At 43.2% G+C, this 16,322-nt stretch overlaps 1 protein-coding gene across 1 annotated transcript; it reads right to left on the bottom strand.

Annotated features, from left to right (window-relative positions):
- Positions 1–3,477: 3,477 nt before the first annotated feature.
- slc66a1 (solute carrier family 66 member 1) lies at positions 3,478–9,989 on the bottom strand (the record flags this gene model as incomplete). Its single annotated transcript, XM_083920621.1, has 7 exons — positions 3,478–4,365; positions 7,063–7,248; positions 8,204–8,296; positions 8,394–8,548; positions 8,906–8,993; positions 9,580–9,709; positions 9,799–9,989. 7 exons carry the CDS (start codon positions 9,987–9,989, stop codon positions 4,279–4,281), a joined length of 930 nt encoding a protein of 309 aa, XP_083776747.1. The 3' UTR covers positions 3,478–4,278.
- Positions 9,990–16,322: the final 6,333 nt, after the last annotated feature.

Genomic DNA, 16,322 nt, shown 5'->3' with positions numbered 1-16,322 from the left:
TTAGAGAACTTTTGGAGCATTTCAACGTGCCTTTTCAAGCTTTTCCAGCACCTGACAGCTGTGGTAAATTACATATTTCTATACAGTATATACTCAATATTGCACTTCTTCATCACATTAAATAAGATGTTATTGTGCTATGCACGGCCATAATTATGTTTTATGTAACAGCATTCTACTGAAGGGTGACAAATTAAAGACAACAAAGTTTCATGTTTCAAATTGTGACTTGGTGGGGCACCAAGGTGGCACAGTGGTTAAAACAGTCGTTCCGTGTAAAGAGGCTGAAGGTCCTCGAGGCAGCAGCCGTGGGTTTGACTCTGACCTGCGGCCCTTTGCTGCATGTCTCCCTCTCTCTCTTTCACCCCATTTCCTGTCTGTCCCATATAATAAAAGGCTTGAAAACTGCCAAAAAAAAAAGTCTTGGCATCATATATTAAAAAAATCAGTGTACTTTTCAAGTGTGTTCAAGGATTTCCAAGAACCCTGTGTATGCCATGCTTCTGATCCTGGTCAGTCCACGGGCGGATGAATTTTGTGTCAGTTGAAGCTGATCTATGGCTGTTTTTGGGTGGTAGTAGTTGAGCTGACAAAGCGTGCATGAGTTTGTGAGTATGTGATAAAGGCATCAAAAGTGAATTTAGCCTGGTGCCTGGGAGTGAGTGCCAGTGACTTGAACTGAGGGGTCAGTTTCTCTCCGTATGCCTCTCCTTAATGGATTAATGGGTAATTTCCAGCCATCCAAGCATTAATTAACCTGATTCGTCAGATGCTTTTGTTTCACAGATAACACATTAACCCGTGATTCTCTCATGATCTGCTATTATCGTGAGAATTCAGCTGCTAATGTCTAAGATAAAACAAATACCTCATTTTGGTGCAAAAGGAAACATCAGAAGATCTGTGCCTTTAGCACGGCTACAAAAACCAAATAACTGCCAAATGTTCAAATTCAAACCTACTGGTTAGATCTCCTGGGGGAGTAGGAACGTATTATCAAAGTAAAGTACACTGTGTCATTAACAAATGCCTCTATATGATAGATTGGGGGCGGTTCGTGGAATGGCATGGCTCCATTGCTGAAGAAGATGTTTTTCTTAGTTAACAGCAGTGTGTCACATCCCAAAATATGAGGCAAAACAAGCCATCAGCCCTTCCTCCAACTCTCTCTGACCTCTGAAGAACGGAGGGAGAGTGGAGAGCCGGCAGCAGTACTGAGAGTGACACTAAACGATGGGGACAATATCTGAGAGTGTGCAAATGCCGCCATGGATCTTCTGGAGGTGTCACACTGTTGGACACATTGTTGGACACAGGCCCTGACGATGAGGGCTCGCCCCATGGGAGATGAATGTCACGAAACAAGAGGGGGAGGAGGGAAAGACTTTAAGGGCACGTTCGCATCAAGCACGGTTGGTTGAACTGGTCTCTGGAGCGTTCCCTGAATTCATTTGTTTTCTGTGCCCCAAAAATCCTGCAAACGTGTGCACGGAGAAGGAACGATGAGGCGAACAGCAGAGGAGTAGAGCAAAGTCTGGCATTTCCACATAACACAAACTTAAACAAACCAAACAGACTGATGGCATGTGCAAAACCCCCCTGAACTCATTAGTCCTGAGTCACTCACAGTACAAGCCTGCAGATAAATTCAGCACATCATAAATCCTGTTCAGGGTGTCTTCTCCATGTGTCCAGCTCCTCTCTTTATCTCCTCTCTGCTGGCTGGTAGCTACGGCTCACTAATGGCCTGCACTGTTTACTGATCCACGCAGGAAACTGACGCTTACATTGAAGTGGCCTCTGTGTTCGTGAGTAAAGTCCGTAGCTTATGCGGGAGCAAAAAAAAAAAGCATTTGTTTGAAACCATTTCCTCTGGTATGTAGAGGTTATAGTGAGATTTAAGCTACGTTTTCTATAGCTGGATGCAATCAAATACATTGAGTTCCTTATAAAAACAGTGCAGCATGTGCAAACTGGCCCTCTGAAGTATCCCTGTTGACCCTAATCAGCCTGTGAGAGTGGCACTGAAGTTCTGGCTCTGCTGCAGTTGAATTGATCTAAAAACTAGAAACTGTTGAACGCAGTGCAGCAGAACAATTACAAAAAGTAACGTTAAAACACTTTCATTTGACCCATGTAGAAAGGTACGACAGTAGCGCTCAGACGTTAAGGTCAAAGGTCGTTTAACAACATCTATGAAGTGATCTCTTTCTGTTGCGTTAGGAGCAGAGGTTGTGGACTCACCGCTGATGGTGGAAGCCTTCCTGCTGCGCCGAGCGTCTCAATGTCCTCTCCCTTTGTCCAACTATCTCACTTTTTGTAATGTTGACTCCAGCCCAGCCTCCATCCTCTCTCTCTCACACACACACACACACACACACACACACACACACACACACACACACACACACACACACACACACACACACACACACACACACACACACACACACACACACACACACACACACACACACACACACACACACACAGAGTAAACAGACAGCTGATTTTGATGTGTGTTTTAGGTGGACGTGCGGGAACCTGATCAAAGATCTTCTTTTGCTGTAAACGTTCTCTTGCAGGACAAAAGTCTGTCAGTGAGGGAAATAAAGTATTCAGACATTTTACGGGGAATAATTAGAAAAAAAAAAGTTTTAAATGAAGCCTGGGAACAATAGTATATTTTGTGTCTGTGTATGTTCGCAGTGGAAAATTGAAAATATCCTAAATTGAAACTTCCCAGCATGGGGCCTTTGGGTTGCACTGGGGATTTGAACCGGCAACCTCTGAGCCACAGAGGACCTCATCTCGCCCCTGCTCGTAGGAACTGGAGTCAGCTCATTAAGAAATTCCCAGTATAGAGTGTTTATAAACAGCCTCTTGTTCATCCATGTGATGGATGGATGCTCCCTATCACTGGCTCTTCCTGCTAACTCCCCAACCCGCTTCACAATCTGTCTGCCACTGTTTCACAACCCTCCACCCCCAAACACACACACGCACACACTGAACCCATGATATTTTCTGCACTGAACTTGCTTCCTTGGTGGGTGGGCCCTTACTGTTCTAAGTGTGTGATTGCATTATGTTTAGACGTGAGGGAAAGTGTGTGTGTTTGTGTGGGTGTTATGAGGGAGGAGGGTGCAACTGAGAGGCCAGCGTGAATCCTCTAATGACCAAAAACATCACGGCTGTCAAGGCCTCCCAGGAGCGGGTCGAACACAGTCACCGGGGGGTGGAGGTCAGCGGAGGCAAAGGGTCAAAGAGCAACATCAAGGCCAAAAGCAGGCCGTGACCTCTGCTAGGCTGAGAGAGAGAGTAAACTGTAGGGAGGAAGAGCTCCGGAGAAATTTCAGGAGGAGCCGTCATAGTAACAGTCATGAAAACACCATTATGAAGAGAATCGGGACGATACGAAAATACTTTACCCAGAACAGAGAAAATGTGTTATTCTTTGTTTATTCTTTACAGCACATTGAACAATTTTCTCAACGTACAAAACCAACGTTTGTCGTGCAAAACACTGAGAATGGAAAAAAAAATGAAACGTGTCAAATTAAATGGTGAAAATCTGTCACTTATCACCAGTGCAAACAAAACCCATAAAGTGTCTGTATTAAAAAAAACAAAAAAAGTCAAACAGAATCATACGACGACAATTTAAAATATATCTAAAATGAACAAAACAAAAATAAATGTTTTTTTTACAGCACTTGGTGTAAACATCAGTTAAAAACGGACTAAATACAATTTACACTTGAAAATGTTTCACAAAACATTTCTTCTTTTTCCGATGAGACACACCACCGCAACAAGATGCAGAGGCTTCGTGCAGCGGCTGGTGTCACAACCGTTAAAGTGTTTGGCAACTTAAAAAGCACAAATGTCATTTTAGAGAAACCTCCCTGTGGTCGGCAGGTCTCTGATATCTATGACCTAAAATCAGGAGCCAGAGTTCAGGTTCACCGCAGGAGTTTCCATCCATGTCGACCCTCCATGGTCCCCTTTAAAAACTCAAGAGCAGTGTCAATCACATCACCGCAGCTGAACACGAGCGAAGAACTCCGTCCGTCACAGTACTTTTGCCGGTAAAACCACATTGTAAACATAAACAAAGAAAAGAAAAAAAAGAGCATAATAAATACCGCTATAAAATCAAACTTAAATGTACAATTTTCTTTCATCCTGATTACGTTTAAAATGGGATTTTCAGGGTTCACGGGAAGTGAAGCGAGTGTCTGTTCGTGTTCCACCCGTACGTCTGGGTTCGTCGGTTTAGCTCCCGATCAGAGGCGTCGTCTCACCGAAGCTGCCGCCCACCTCCACCTTGGCTTTGCGATAAATTATGAACTGGATGGAGATCTGAAGCGCAGCGTTAAGGAATTTAGAAAAGACATCCTGCTGGAAACATGCGCCACTTTGAAGAACAGAAGAGAATTCTTGCAATAGAAATACTTGCAGACACCCTAATTTTTGGTCTTAAAACATTATTTTGCTGAATGCAGGGTTGGATTACAAACTGGGGGAAAATGGCCCCCGGGGCTCCAGTGTCCCAGGACTCCCCAAAGTCTCAGGTCCACCGTGTGGAAACTGAATTTTACTCATTTAATTTGCTGAAAAAGTGTTGCATATTCCTAAAAAAAAGTAACATTTAGACAAAATTGAAACAGCCCAGGAAGTCTTATTGCAGCAGCGAGGTACTGGTTGGTCTCTGGGGCTGTCATGAATATAGACTCTGCTAGTGACCACTAAACGAAATTGGTTGCACTGTGACACTAGTGCAATATGCTCAAAATCTTCTCTCCCAATAAAGATAATTCCATACCTCAATAATGCTCAATCACGTCTGTTACTTCATTTATGTCATTCATGCCGTTTGTTTGAACGTCTTGCTGTTTTTGTCAGTTGTTGGTTGTTTTGTCAGTGACGTAAACATTGTCATAACACCCATCGACATCGGACATCCCAATAGAAACAATATAGAACGACAGATACGATTGACGTTTTTGGATCATCACGTCGCCAGCCCTGTGTGATGTTGTAGCTTCATATTTATCATAGAAGGCAGGTTTTCATCAGGGTGAAATTTGGCCGCTGGGAAAGATGCAGGCCACGCCTTCTCAAAAGCCATCTCACTCGCCGTGATTCCATTACAAAAAAAGGCCCCAGGGGGATTTACAAGACTCCGGAGGTGACGTACAACTCTGAATGGGTTTCACTCATCGGATGATCAGTGATACAGGGGAATGACGCTGCGTTCTTTCTCCAAGTGAGAAATACAGAATAGTTGCAGTTTGATTTAAGGTGGCCCGTATGATTCACAACGTCAATTTATGTACAAGTGACATGAAAGAAAACACTCCACCTTTCAAATTCCAGGTTGTAAGAGAGAGAGAGAGAGAGAGAGAGAGTGAGAGACAGACAGAGAGAGAGAGAGTGAGAGACAGACAGACAGACAGACACAGAGAGAGAGAGAGAGAGAGAGAGAGAGAGAGAGAGAGAGAGAGAGAGAGAGAGAGAGAGAGAGAGAGAGAGAGAGAGAGAGAGAGAGAGAGAGAGAGAGAGAGAGAGAGAGAGAGAGAGAGAGAGAGAGAGAGAGAGAGAGAGAGAGAGAGAGACAGACAGAGAGACAGAGAGAGACAGAGAGACACTGCAGCACTCATTTTAACAAGCCTGTGCAAAGATGCGTGTGCACAGATCATTTTCTGCACTGCGTTCTCCATCACTGGATAAAAGTGTCTATTCTACTTTGCTGTGTTGTTGTGGCATCAAGTACTACAACACACCACATTACGCTTTGAGTTATATCCAATCAGCAACCAGGCTTCTCTCAGGGGAGAAAAAGGGCCCTGCTCTCCCACAGGGCCAACAAACATCCGCTAAAAAGGCCGGTCGAGTGTCTTAGAGCGTGATCACACTATCCTTTTGGCCGCGGCCAAAACCGGTTTTTCAGCTAAAGCCTAGTACCTTTAAGTAGTGTGAGCGCACCCGCTCCGCGCTCAACTGGGGCCAGCTGGGCCGCCACGGCCCGCTTGAAAGAGGTGGGCTTTAGCGGAGCCGTTTGCACATGTACGAGCACGAGCGTGCGCACGTGCACGCGCACGAGCCCTACGGCCGTAGCGTTATGTCCGCCTGTTCGGACATGTAAATAGAAGGACGGACCATGCGCTGACATTTAACAACAACAACAATGGCGGTGAAAGGTTCACGTTGGTGTGATGCGGAGGTGGAGTGTTTACTGCAGATTTGGTCGGATGAAAATATTCAAAAACAGTCGACAAGACGCACAAAAACTCCGAGGTCTATGGAAAGACTTGTAAACAAAGCCACACACGCGATCAATGCGTGTGACGTGTTACGGCTTGATGGCGTATGGACAGCAAGAAGTATTGGCCGAGGCCCTGGTAGTGTGAGTACAAACGGGGCTGGGGCGCGGGGGGGGAGAGGGAGGGGGGACAAGTACCCTAAAGTCCGGGTCGTGGTCCGGGAGGTCAGTGTGATCACGCCCTTAGGGGCATTTTGGCGAGGGAGACGCCTCCTTCCAGGTATTCGACCCTAATTGAAACACACCTACAGGCATTGGAGTCATATCAATGTTCTCCTCTAACTCCTCATCTCGGGGCATGGATGCCTGATGTAACCATGGAGATGCACCATGTGCTAGGACCGACTGATATTCAGTTGTTCATAAACTGCAGGTGTCACAGCCCAGCTCTGTGACAGCAGAGCTGGGCTGTAGTGTTTGATATTTATAACCAAACTGGCTCACATGGTTCACCTGGTAATTAAAAAACGACCACACCCAGGCATCATCAGATCATATGCTTCTGCCTCGTCCATAAAACAAAGCAGCTTCGTACTTTAGTCCACCACTTCTGTGAGGTGTAAAGAGGCCCATGGCTTGGGTCTTTGCTGGTGACAAACTAATTGCTTGGACCTTTGATACTATATCCAGTTATATATAACTCAGCACTGCCTAAAATGTAGCATGTATGTGGGATCAAGGAGAGCCCAGAGGCCCACCAATGGCGGCAATATTTCTTTTTCTTTAAAGGATACAAGGAGGTCTAAGGAGAGGGTGCCGAGGCTGCCGACGAGCCAAGGCAGGTGATGGATCATGTAGCTCTTCTCGCCCTGGCCTACATCAGGGTTCTTCAGCAGGACGCTCAGGCCGTATGTGGTGTTTCCCAGGATGACCAGCGCGAACAGGAAGAAAGACACTCCCTCTGTCGACTTTCTCTTAAACTGTGGGGAGAAATGAGAGGACAGAAGGGGAAGTGGGAACAGAGCAAACCATTTTTTTAAGGAATAGAAGATGATTTACAGCCGCCACAGTGATGTGTGCAGACTGCAGAGGCAAGAGTCATGCTGTCAGTGCATCAGATTCACTTTACAAGCTTTCAGCTTTCAGTTACACCTCTTTCACATCTTTTATCTTGTGCAGGCACACAACTTGTAATACTTCAACAGATGTTTTGTCCATGATCATTATCATTTCACATACTGCGCCTACTCCTCTTTAACCATACCTGTCATTTTAAATGTATGTAAATAATTTTTTCAATGCAGGTTTTGCATGTTATTCACTGGGTAACCATGTGGATACCGGACTCTATACCAAACTATCTGAGCTTTGTTGTTTAGAACGTATTAGATTTAGTTTCCCCAACATTAGTGTAATGAGAAATAAATAGATGGGATTAGGAAACAAAAGGTGGAACAATCATCATTTGAAAGTATGCAATATACAGTTATGCTGAAGTTATATTATGCTGATACCTATTTTAATTATTATTATCATCCATTTGTTATTAGTATTAGGGTTAGTTCATGTCTACCGCCCACAGTATGCAGCCAATATTACTAAGGAATCGACATTTTGTCACAGAGGTTTGATTGTCCGGGTCCAACCCGACCTGCCGGGTCCAGGCTGTAACTTCTCAAAATTCCCTAAATAACCTAATTTAATTATTTAATAGGGTTTTTTTTATAAAAGTGCTGAGGTAAACTTGACTTAAGATGGTCATAGCAGACTGCAGAACATGCAATAAAATGTGCTCACAATTTAATTTGTGGTTTCAACATAAAACTCGCTGTGTTTCAGCACATTTTAATACTCACTATAACCGTGATAAGAAATTTCCATACCATTTCCTCTCTAGGGCTAGGCCTGATCATATCTCTACTTTGTTATACTCACATTAGTGTACATCTGGGGAAGTCTGGAACAGAGGTAGAGCACTGACGACACTGAGCCGATGGAGAAACCTATTATCTCTTTTGGGGTGAAAGCCTGAAGCGAAAGAGAGGCAGAGACAAAAACGTTACACCACACATAAGGCCAGTTCTCTTCCCTCAGGTCACTAATTAAACTAATGAATATGACTCACCTTGATAGGACTGATGTCAGAGGTTGAGAGCAAGGTGCGACTTCTGAACCCAGAGGGACTGACTTCCTGTTGGGCGCCTAACCCGGGGAGGTAGGTGAGGCTCGTGGTGAAGCCCAGGACGCAGGCTACACCCACCACATGCAAAACCCTCCTGTCTGGAGAAGAGATGACACCTGGGTTCAGCATCAATACTGGGAAAGACATCTAAGCACATTCCTCCAGACAATGGTCACTGTGTCAAAGGTCACCAGTGAGGGAACAAACGCCACGGCAACATGAGGCATGTGACGACAAAATGACAGGGTACAGCGATAACCCTCTTCCTCTGCCCGGATCTGTGTTGGACCATTGATCATCAGCACTGATATGAGTTAATAAGCAAATAAAACTCGTCTCAGAACTAATCAGTAGAGGCTGAATCATCACATAGCTCAACAAACTTATTTCTGATATAGTATATTTGGAGAATTGAGTTGTGCAAAAAGTAAAAAAAACAACAAAAAAACACTTACTTTCCACCATTCTGTTCCTCGCCATGTAGTATAAGTACAAAGCCAGCATCAACAAGTCCGCTATGACGTAATAAACAGCCGTATATGTCTGAATGACAAGGATAAAGAACATGTCACGGGTCACACAAATAAAGAATTTTAATAATCACTTAATCATCAAAGACACTGATCAAGGCACAGACGATAATGAGCTGCTAATCTCTCTAAACTGTGACAATTAGTGTGGTTTTGTTGTCCTAACATTATCAAATAAATACGTTTGCTTCTTTAAATGAAAAATAAATAAGTTCTTAACCCTCTGTATTTCTGTTTTTCATAACTCCTAGTGATAATTTCTCTTGATGTAAGGGCTGCAACTAATGTTTATTTTCAGTGGCAATTAATTTGACTTTTATTTCTACTTTCCTGATTAATTGATTAGTTGTTTGGTCTATAAAAGTGTCAGAGTTTACTGTCATAGAGGAGTAAATAAACCAGGATATATTCACAAGAAGCTGGAATCAGAGAATTAATTTTGTTCTTGAAAAAAAAAACACTCAAACAGATTAATCGTTTTATCAAAACAGTTGACTACTAATCGATTAATCTTTGCAGCTCCATTTGATATATTGATATTTAAGTTACAGCCCTACTCTGTCACGGGAAACACCCTCATCATCATCACTACAAGTCACCTGAAGTGGAAGTTGGTCGGCCAGGAAGGAGCCCACCAGGTTGCAGGTGTCCCCTCCCAACCACAGCAGCAGAAACCAAATAGAGAGGGCGCTGTCCATGTTCCCTGTTTTACACGAGCTGTAGTACTGTCTGCGGACACAAACAACATTCAGGATTATATCAAACATTTAGATAAAAGAGCGAGCATTTCCTCTACAGACACCGACGCCAACACTTACGGAAGTGAAGATACCATGAAGCAGAGGATGGACAGGAGGCCCAGGTAGATGCTGGACATGTCCCTTGCATCCTGGGCACATTCCCCGAGTCCTTCCCAAACCCACTTAGTCCCATTGGGGCACAGGGTGCTGAAGTTTCCCTGAGTGGTCAATCCAAAGGCCCCCCGAGACAGGACTCCGTCTGACATCATGATCTGCTGCAGAGAAAAGGCTGTGTAAATATACAGGTATTAAAACACATATATCATCCTAACTTTCCAGGTCCTGTTACATTACCAACACACAGTTTTTGTTTCGGTTTGTTTCACTGTTGTTTTCTGTAGACTTGGGGTACTGCTTTAAGTATTAAGTATGTTTGTTTTATTTCTTATATGACTGTTTAACATTATTTAACCGTTTGCATAAGTGTATGGTCAATGTGTGACGGCAAAAAACGGACTTACTAACAACAAACTATGTTTACAGGGTGGTTACAAATGAAAATATCCCTAAATAAAGTTAGGAGATATGAAACCATATGGCACAGACACATATCAGGCATATAAACACTAAACACCAAAGACGACAGCACATATGGAGCACAGATCTACACACAACACCGTGTTGCAGTTCACTCGGTCCTAACGGGGTCAAAGGCTGTTAAACACTTAAAAACATCATCAAACAGCTGTTGAGAGCCACTTCCTGCTGCTACTCTGATTAGATCAAGACATCAGATACAGTGGAGGTACGTGCGGATGGATTTACACACCGGGTAACGCAAAAAACACATATTTTTACCACACAATAAATAAAACGACGTGTTAGCAACTTAACGTAAGTAAGCTACGAGCAATAACTACCTAATAACAGGCAGCTGGGCCTCGCCGGTGGCTTTTACGTGGACACCGGTTACACACTTGGACATTGTAAATGAATAAAGCGGATGAATCTTGCCTGTGTGACCGCTGACATCCCGGTAAAAGAGTCCCGAGCAGAAGGAAAAGCTTCTCCGAGAGTGAAGAAGAACAAACAACAGGGAAGCAGGCGATAAACAAAGCTAGCTCTGTGTGCGGCGAGCTGATTGGTCGAAAGGCTGTTACGTCATCAGACGGCTCTGCACGTGACTAGCGGCTTGTGGGCTTCAAAACAAACCAGACCTTCAAAATAAAAGTTTCATTTGGCCCAGTACATTTCGCATTAAGCAGGCCCACAATGCTGACATACTTTGTACTTGAGTATTTCCATTTAATGCTACTTAATACTTTTTATTTATTTGGATTCCTAATATAAAATCAACTAATACATTATAATATACGGTGCCAGTAGAAATCCATGATACCCTTTTGAAATAGTCTTTTTTTTGTTTTACAGCCTGAAATGATAATACATTGAAAAAAAACTATTTTTCCAGCATGCTTTACACCCTTTGCCTTACTACATTCAAGTGAATTTCTTTTTTGCAAAATTTCTGAAATTAATAAAAAATGAAAAACGAGAATAGCAGGGTTGGAAAAGTGATGTGTCCCCAGATGTAATACTTTGTGGAGGCACCTTTTGCTCTAATTACAGCATCAGTCTGTTTGGATTTGTCTCTACCAGCTTTGTGCACCTAGATTGGGAAATATTTCTGTTCGAGTTCAGTCAAATTCTGTGGTGATTTTCCTGGAGCTCTTTTGAAAGCATCTTTCCAACAATGGTGAATTATTTGTGTTACCAAGCACTAGTTAATCCTCAAGGTACAGCTGCTTTTATTCAGAAGTGATCGAAAACACCACAATTGATGCCAATTAACTTGGCGTGTAATCTGGAAGGTGATTTATACCTGAGAATGTTTGTAATGGTTATTCTAAAGAGACTCGTCGCTTTTCCAACCCTGCTATTCTAGTTTTTCCATTCTTTATTTTTTCATTATATTTTCAGAAATAAAAAAAAAAATCACTAGAATGTTGTACGGCAAAATGTGTAAATCACACTGAGTATATATATATATATATATATATATATATATATATATATATATATATATATATTTATGTATTATCATTTCAGGCTGTAAAACAAAAAAAGTGACTATTTCGAAAGGGCATCAGGACTTTCTATAGGCACTGTATCATGTATAGTTTCACAAAACATGTGAAACAAACCTTGACATGAAAAATTATTATGGATTATAATGTAAAATGATTAAAAGGTAAAATAATTAAGGACCAGGCTATAATTCAGAGTTAAAATGGGTTCTTCCTTCTTTCTTTTTCTTTATTATTGCTGTTATTCTGAGTTATTTTATGGCTTGTATATAGGATGGGCAAAAATAAATCTTGGGCTTCAGTCGACTCCTTTTTTGGATACTGATCGTGTGAAATTGGTTGACAAGTACATTTCGTCCATTAAATAGGAATATGTAAAAGTAGTGTGCTTAAGCAGGCCCACGATGTTGAGGTAGATTCCTAATGCAAAATCACCTAACACAATATGATAAACTGTATCATGTAAAGTTTCACAAAACACAAAACATTCTTTATTATTGCTGACGAGTTATTTTATGGATTGTATATAGGCTGGGCAAAAACAAACCTTGGGCTTCAGTCGACCCATTTTTTGGTGTGAATTATATTATGTGAAGTAGATTGGTGTAAACATGTAGGCTATGACATTTTCAATAATTCATTGATTAATTAGTGTGGTCTATACCTAGTATGTAAAGTGTCCTGCGATAACTACTGTTATGATTTGGCACTATAAATAAAATTGAATTAAACCTCTCAGCAGTATATTTAAATGGGCTCCACCTTACCCAGCTGCACAATTTAAGCCATGAACCTCATTGATGAACCAATAATAGGATCCTATAATATAATAGCCTATATTTTAATTCTGCAATTAACCATTCTGCAAAAAAAAAGTACTTTAAAAAAGTACATTTAGATGTTCATGCTTATGAATGCATCCTTTACTTCAGGTGGTGAGGATGATGATCACATCACTGCTGTGACTCACAAAGCTGAGGATGGAAATCTGCTCCTTAAACCTCACTGTAAAACATTTATTAAGGCTGTGGAACACGATAACGGCATGCCTCCGTGTTAATGTGACTAATCCGTGTGACTGGGACGACTTAACGACGCGGTTTGATGCTCCAGCTCTCGCACATTTCACATTCTCTCATCACATATCTGCACGCCTTGTTAAATTGGATAATTTGGCCGCATTCAGTCATTAGTGCTGAGGCCTCCCGCATTCTTCAGCCCGCTTTGCATTTTAGTGTGCAGCCGTGAAAAACAACCCACCTATGCGCACAGGTCACCGCGGGTGGATGCGAGGGACACGGGCCGGGATTGTATGCAAATGTTGCCAATCAGTGAATTTCTATGTAGTCGTTTAACAGTTGTTCTGTTAAGTTATGAGAGGATGAGATAATTATCACAGCGCGCAGGTTTAATCATAACGACCTGTCCTGATTATCGCGATAACCTGCGATAAGAACGAATAAGTAGTCAGGAGAAAACATCCTACCTGAGGAGACGAGTCGATCCGCTGAATGAAAAAGGGAAACAGAGGATCAAACGAGTCAGCTGACACGCGCTCAGACTGGCGACTCAGCACCGCGCTTCGCTGATGTCAGCGCGTGCGCTCGGGTTTTTTAGCAGGTCAAGTTTCCGCTGTCTCCACGTGCTCCTCGTAAACCTCAATCCCGTGTCAAAGTGCTTTTACCACACAGAGAAGTCGAGGTTGCCAGGTTTGTTTTACTTCTTATATTAAGGATATGACCCGATTGTTCTGAGACTTAATCCAGACACAGTTTCGGATCAGAGGAGTAAAAACCTCCAAAACACGACACCAGCATTAAGTCAGTTTGATCACTAACATTCATTTGATATTTAGAATAAAAACACAGTATGCATTTAAACCATTTCACTGAATGATGTCAAACCCCCTTTGCAGCATAACGACTCACATCCCTCATGTTTCACAAGGGTCGTTTGTTTTTTAATTGTATATTTTTTATTTTACAAAACTTAACTCTATTCTGTTTCCTTATCTTTTGACCTGGAGGTGTCAAACCACTTCGGCTTTGGCCTGTGAGTATTAGGGTGTGAAACTATACATTTTTTCCTACATTACACTTTCGGGTCTTTCAGTCAGTGAAAACCAGGGACATTTCTGGGGACAGCAGCAGCCGGGGACAGGTCACTGAAAAACCAGGGACGTCAGGTCAGTCCAGTTTATTTGCTGCTGTGCTCTGTGTCCCCAGAGTCTGAACTAAACCTGGGACAGGTCTGCTCTGTGTCCCCAGAGTCAGAGCTAAACCTGGGACAGGTCTGCTCTGTGTCCCCAGAGTCTGAACTAAACCTGGGACAGGTCTGCTCTGTGTCCCCAGAGTCAGGACTAAACATGGGGCAGGTCTGCTCTGTGTCCCCAGAGTCAGAACTAAACCTGGGACAGGTCTGCTCTGTGTCCCCAGAGTCAGGACTAAACCTGGGACAGGTCTGCTCTGTGTCCCCAGAGTCAGAACTAAACCTGGGACAGGTCTGCTCTGTGTCCCCAGAGTCAGGACTAAACATGGGGCAGGTCTGCTCTGTGTCCCCAGAGTCAGAACTAAACCTGGGACAGGTCTGCTCTGTGTCCCCAGAGTCAGGACTAAACATGGGGCAGGTCTGCTCTGTGTCCCCAGAGTCAGAACTAAACCTGGGACAGGTCTGCTCTGTGTCCCCAGAGTCAGGACTTAACCTGGGACAGGTCTGCTCTGTGTCCCCAGAGTCAGGACTAAACATGGGGCAGGTCTGCTCTGTGTCCCCAGAGTCAGAACTAAACCTGGGACAGGTCTGCTCTGTGTCCCCAGAGTCAGGACTAAACATGGGACAGGTCTGCTCTGTGTCCCCAGAGTCAGGACTAAACATGGGACAGGTCTGCTCTGTGTCCCCAGAGTCAGGACTAAACCTGGGACAGGTCTGCTCTGTGTCCCCAGAGTCAGGACTTAACATGGGACAGGTCTGCTCTGTGTCCCCAGAGTCAGGACTAAACATGGGACAGGTCTGCTCTGTGTCCCCAGAGTCAGAACTAAACATGGGACAGGTCTGCTCTGTGTCCCCAGAGTCAGAACTAAACATGGGGCAGGTCTGCTCTGTGTCCCCAGAGTCAGAACTAAACCTGGGACAGGTCTGCTCTGTGTCCCCAGAGTCAGGACTAAACCTGGGACAGGTCTGCTCTGTGTCCCCAGAGTCAGGACTAAACATGGGACAGGTCTGCTCTGTGTCCCCAGAGTCAGAACTAAACCTGGAGAGGCAGCGTTCACATCTTTCGCTCCACGAATCTGAAACAAACTACAGAAAACTGCAACTCTCAGCTCTTTTAAATCCAGACTGAAGACTTTCCAGTGAACGTCACTGTAACTTCTATGATTTGAATAAACTTTTACATGTTTGAAATGACCTTTTATGTCTTTTAAGTCTTTTATGATTTGAATGACCTTTTGTGTTTTAAATGTACGTTTTATGGTTTCCCCCAATGCTTTTAATGTTTTATGTAAGGCACTTTGACTCACCTTGTTGAATTGTGCCAAATAAACTTGCCTTGCCTTGTATCGTAAAGCCATCACAGCATTTTGTGAGGAGCACAGATTTAACCATCTTTAACTCTAGGTTTAAAACTTCTAGATTCTTCCTCTCCATATCCTGTATCTGTCTTTCACATCTTCATTTAAGGTTGTTTAGTTTATTCAAAGAGGCCAAGAATAAGCCAAGTGGCTATTTTCCATCTGTAGTCCCTGACCGAGGCTTCCTAAATTACATCCCAGCGAAAGATGAAAAACATGGCATGCAGTTAAGAGATGAGAGAGAAAAGGACATACAGTTGTTAAAAGCAATATCATTCATTCATCTTCAACCGCTTATCCCAGGGTCGGGGTCGCGGGGGGCTGGAGCCGATCCCAGCTGACATTGGCGTGAGGCGGGGTACACCCTGGACAGGACGCCAGTCTATCACAGGACACATAGAGACGAACAGAGACAGACAACCATTCACACCTACGGGCAATTTTAGAGTCATCAATTAACCCTAACACATGCATGTCTTTGGATTGTGGGAGGAAACCAGAGAACCCGGAGAAAACCCACGCAGACACGGGGAGAACATGCAAACTCCACACAGAAAGGCCCAGGCAGGGATGCGAACCTGGAACCTTCACACTGTGAGGCGACATTGTAAATAAAACAGGACACATAGCAGCAGAGAAAAATTGTTTAGTGTTACCATAGTCATTTAAAAAGGATTTCTATTCTTTTAAATAGCATTTTGTTGGTTTTTGGAATAAAATTATGTTGAAATTAGAGGATTACTCCAAACAGAGAGGGCAGAGGTCTCAGTACAGTATGTGCACAGTTAAGAACTGCTACCACCACTGAGGTAGGCCGATAAAAAGGCCTTCCTGAAGAGCAGCAGATGTGTTTTTTTGTGTGTGTTGTTGAGGATAGTAGCACCCAATAATACAATAGTTTCCTAATAATGTCATAAAATGTCCTGACTGTTGTAATAACATTTTAATG

The sequence above is a fragment of the Echiichthys vipera genome (genome assembly GCF_963691815.1).
Source record: "Echiichthys vipera genome assembly, chromosome: 9".
Classification (NCBI taxonomy): Eukaryota; Metazoa; Chordata; class Actinopteri; order Perciformes; family Trachinidae; genus Echiichthys; species Echiichthys vipera.
The sequence above is the reverse complement of the archived record's forward strand: the minus strand, read 5'-3'. Positions and strand labels throughout refer to the sequence as shown.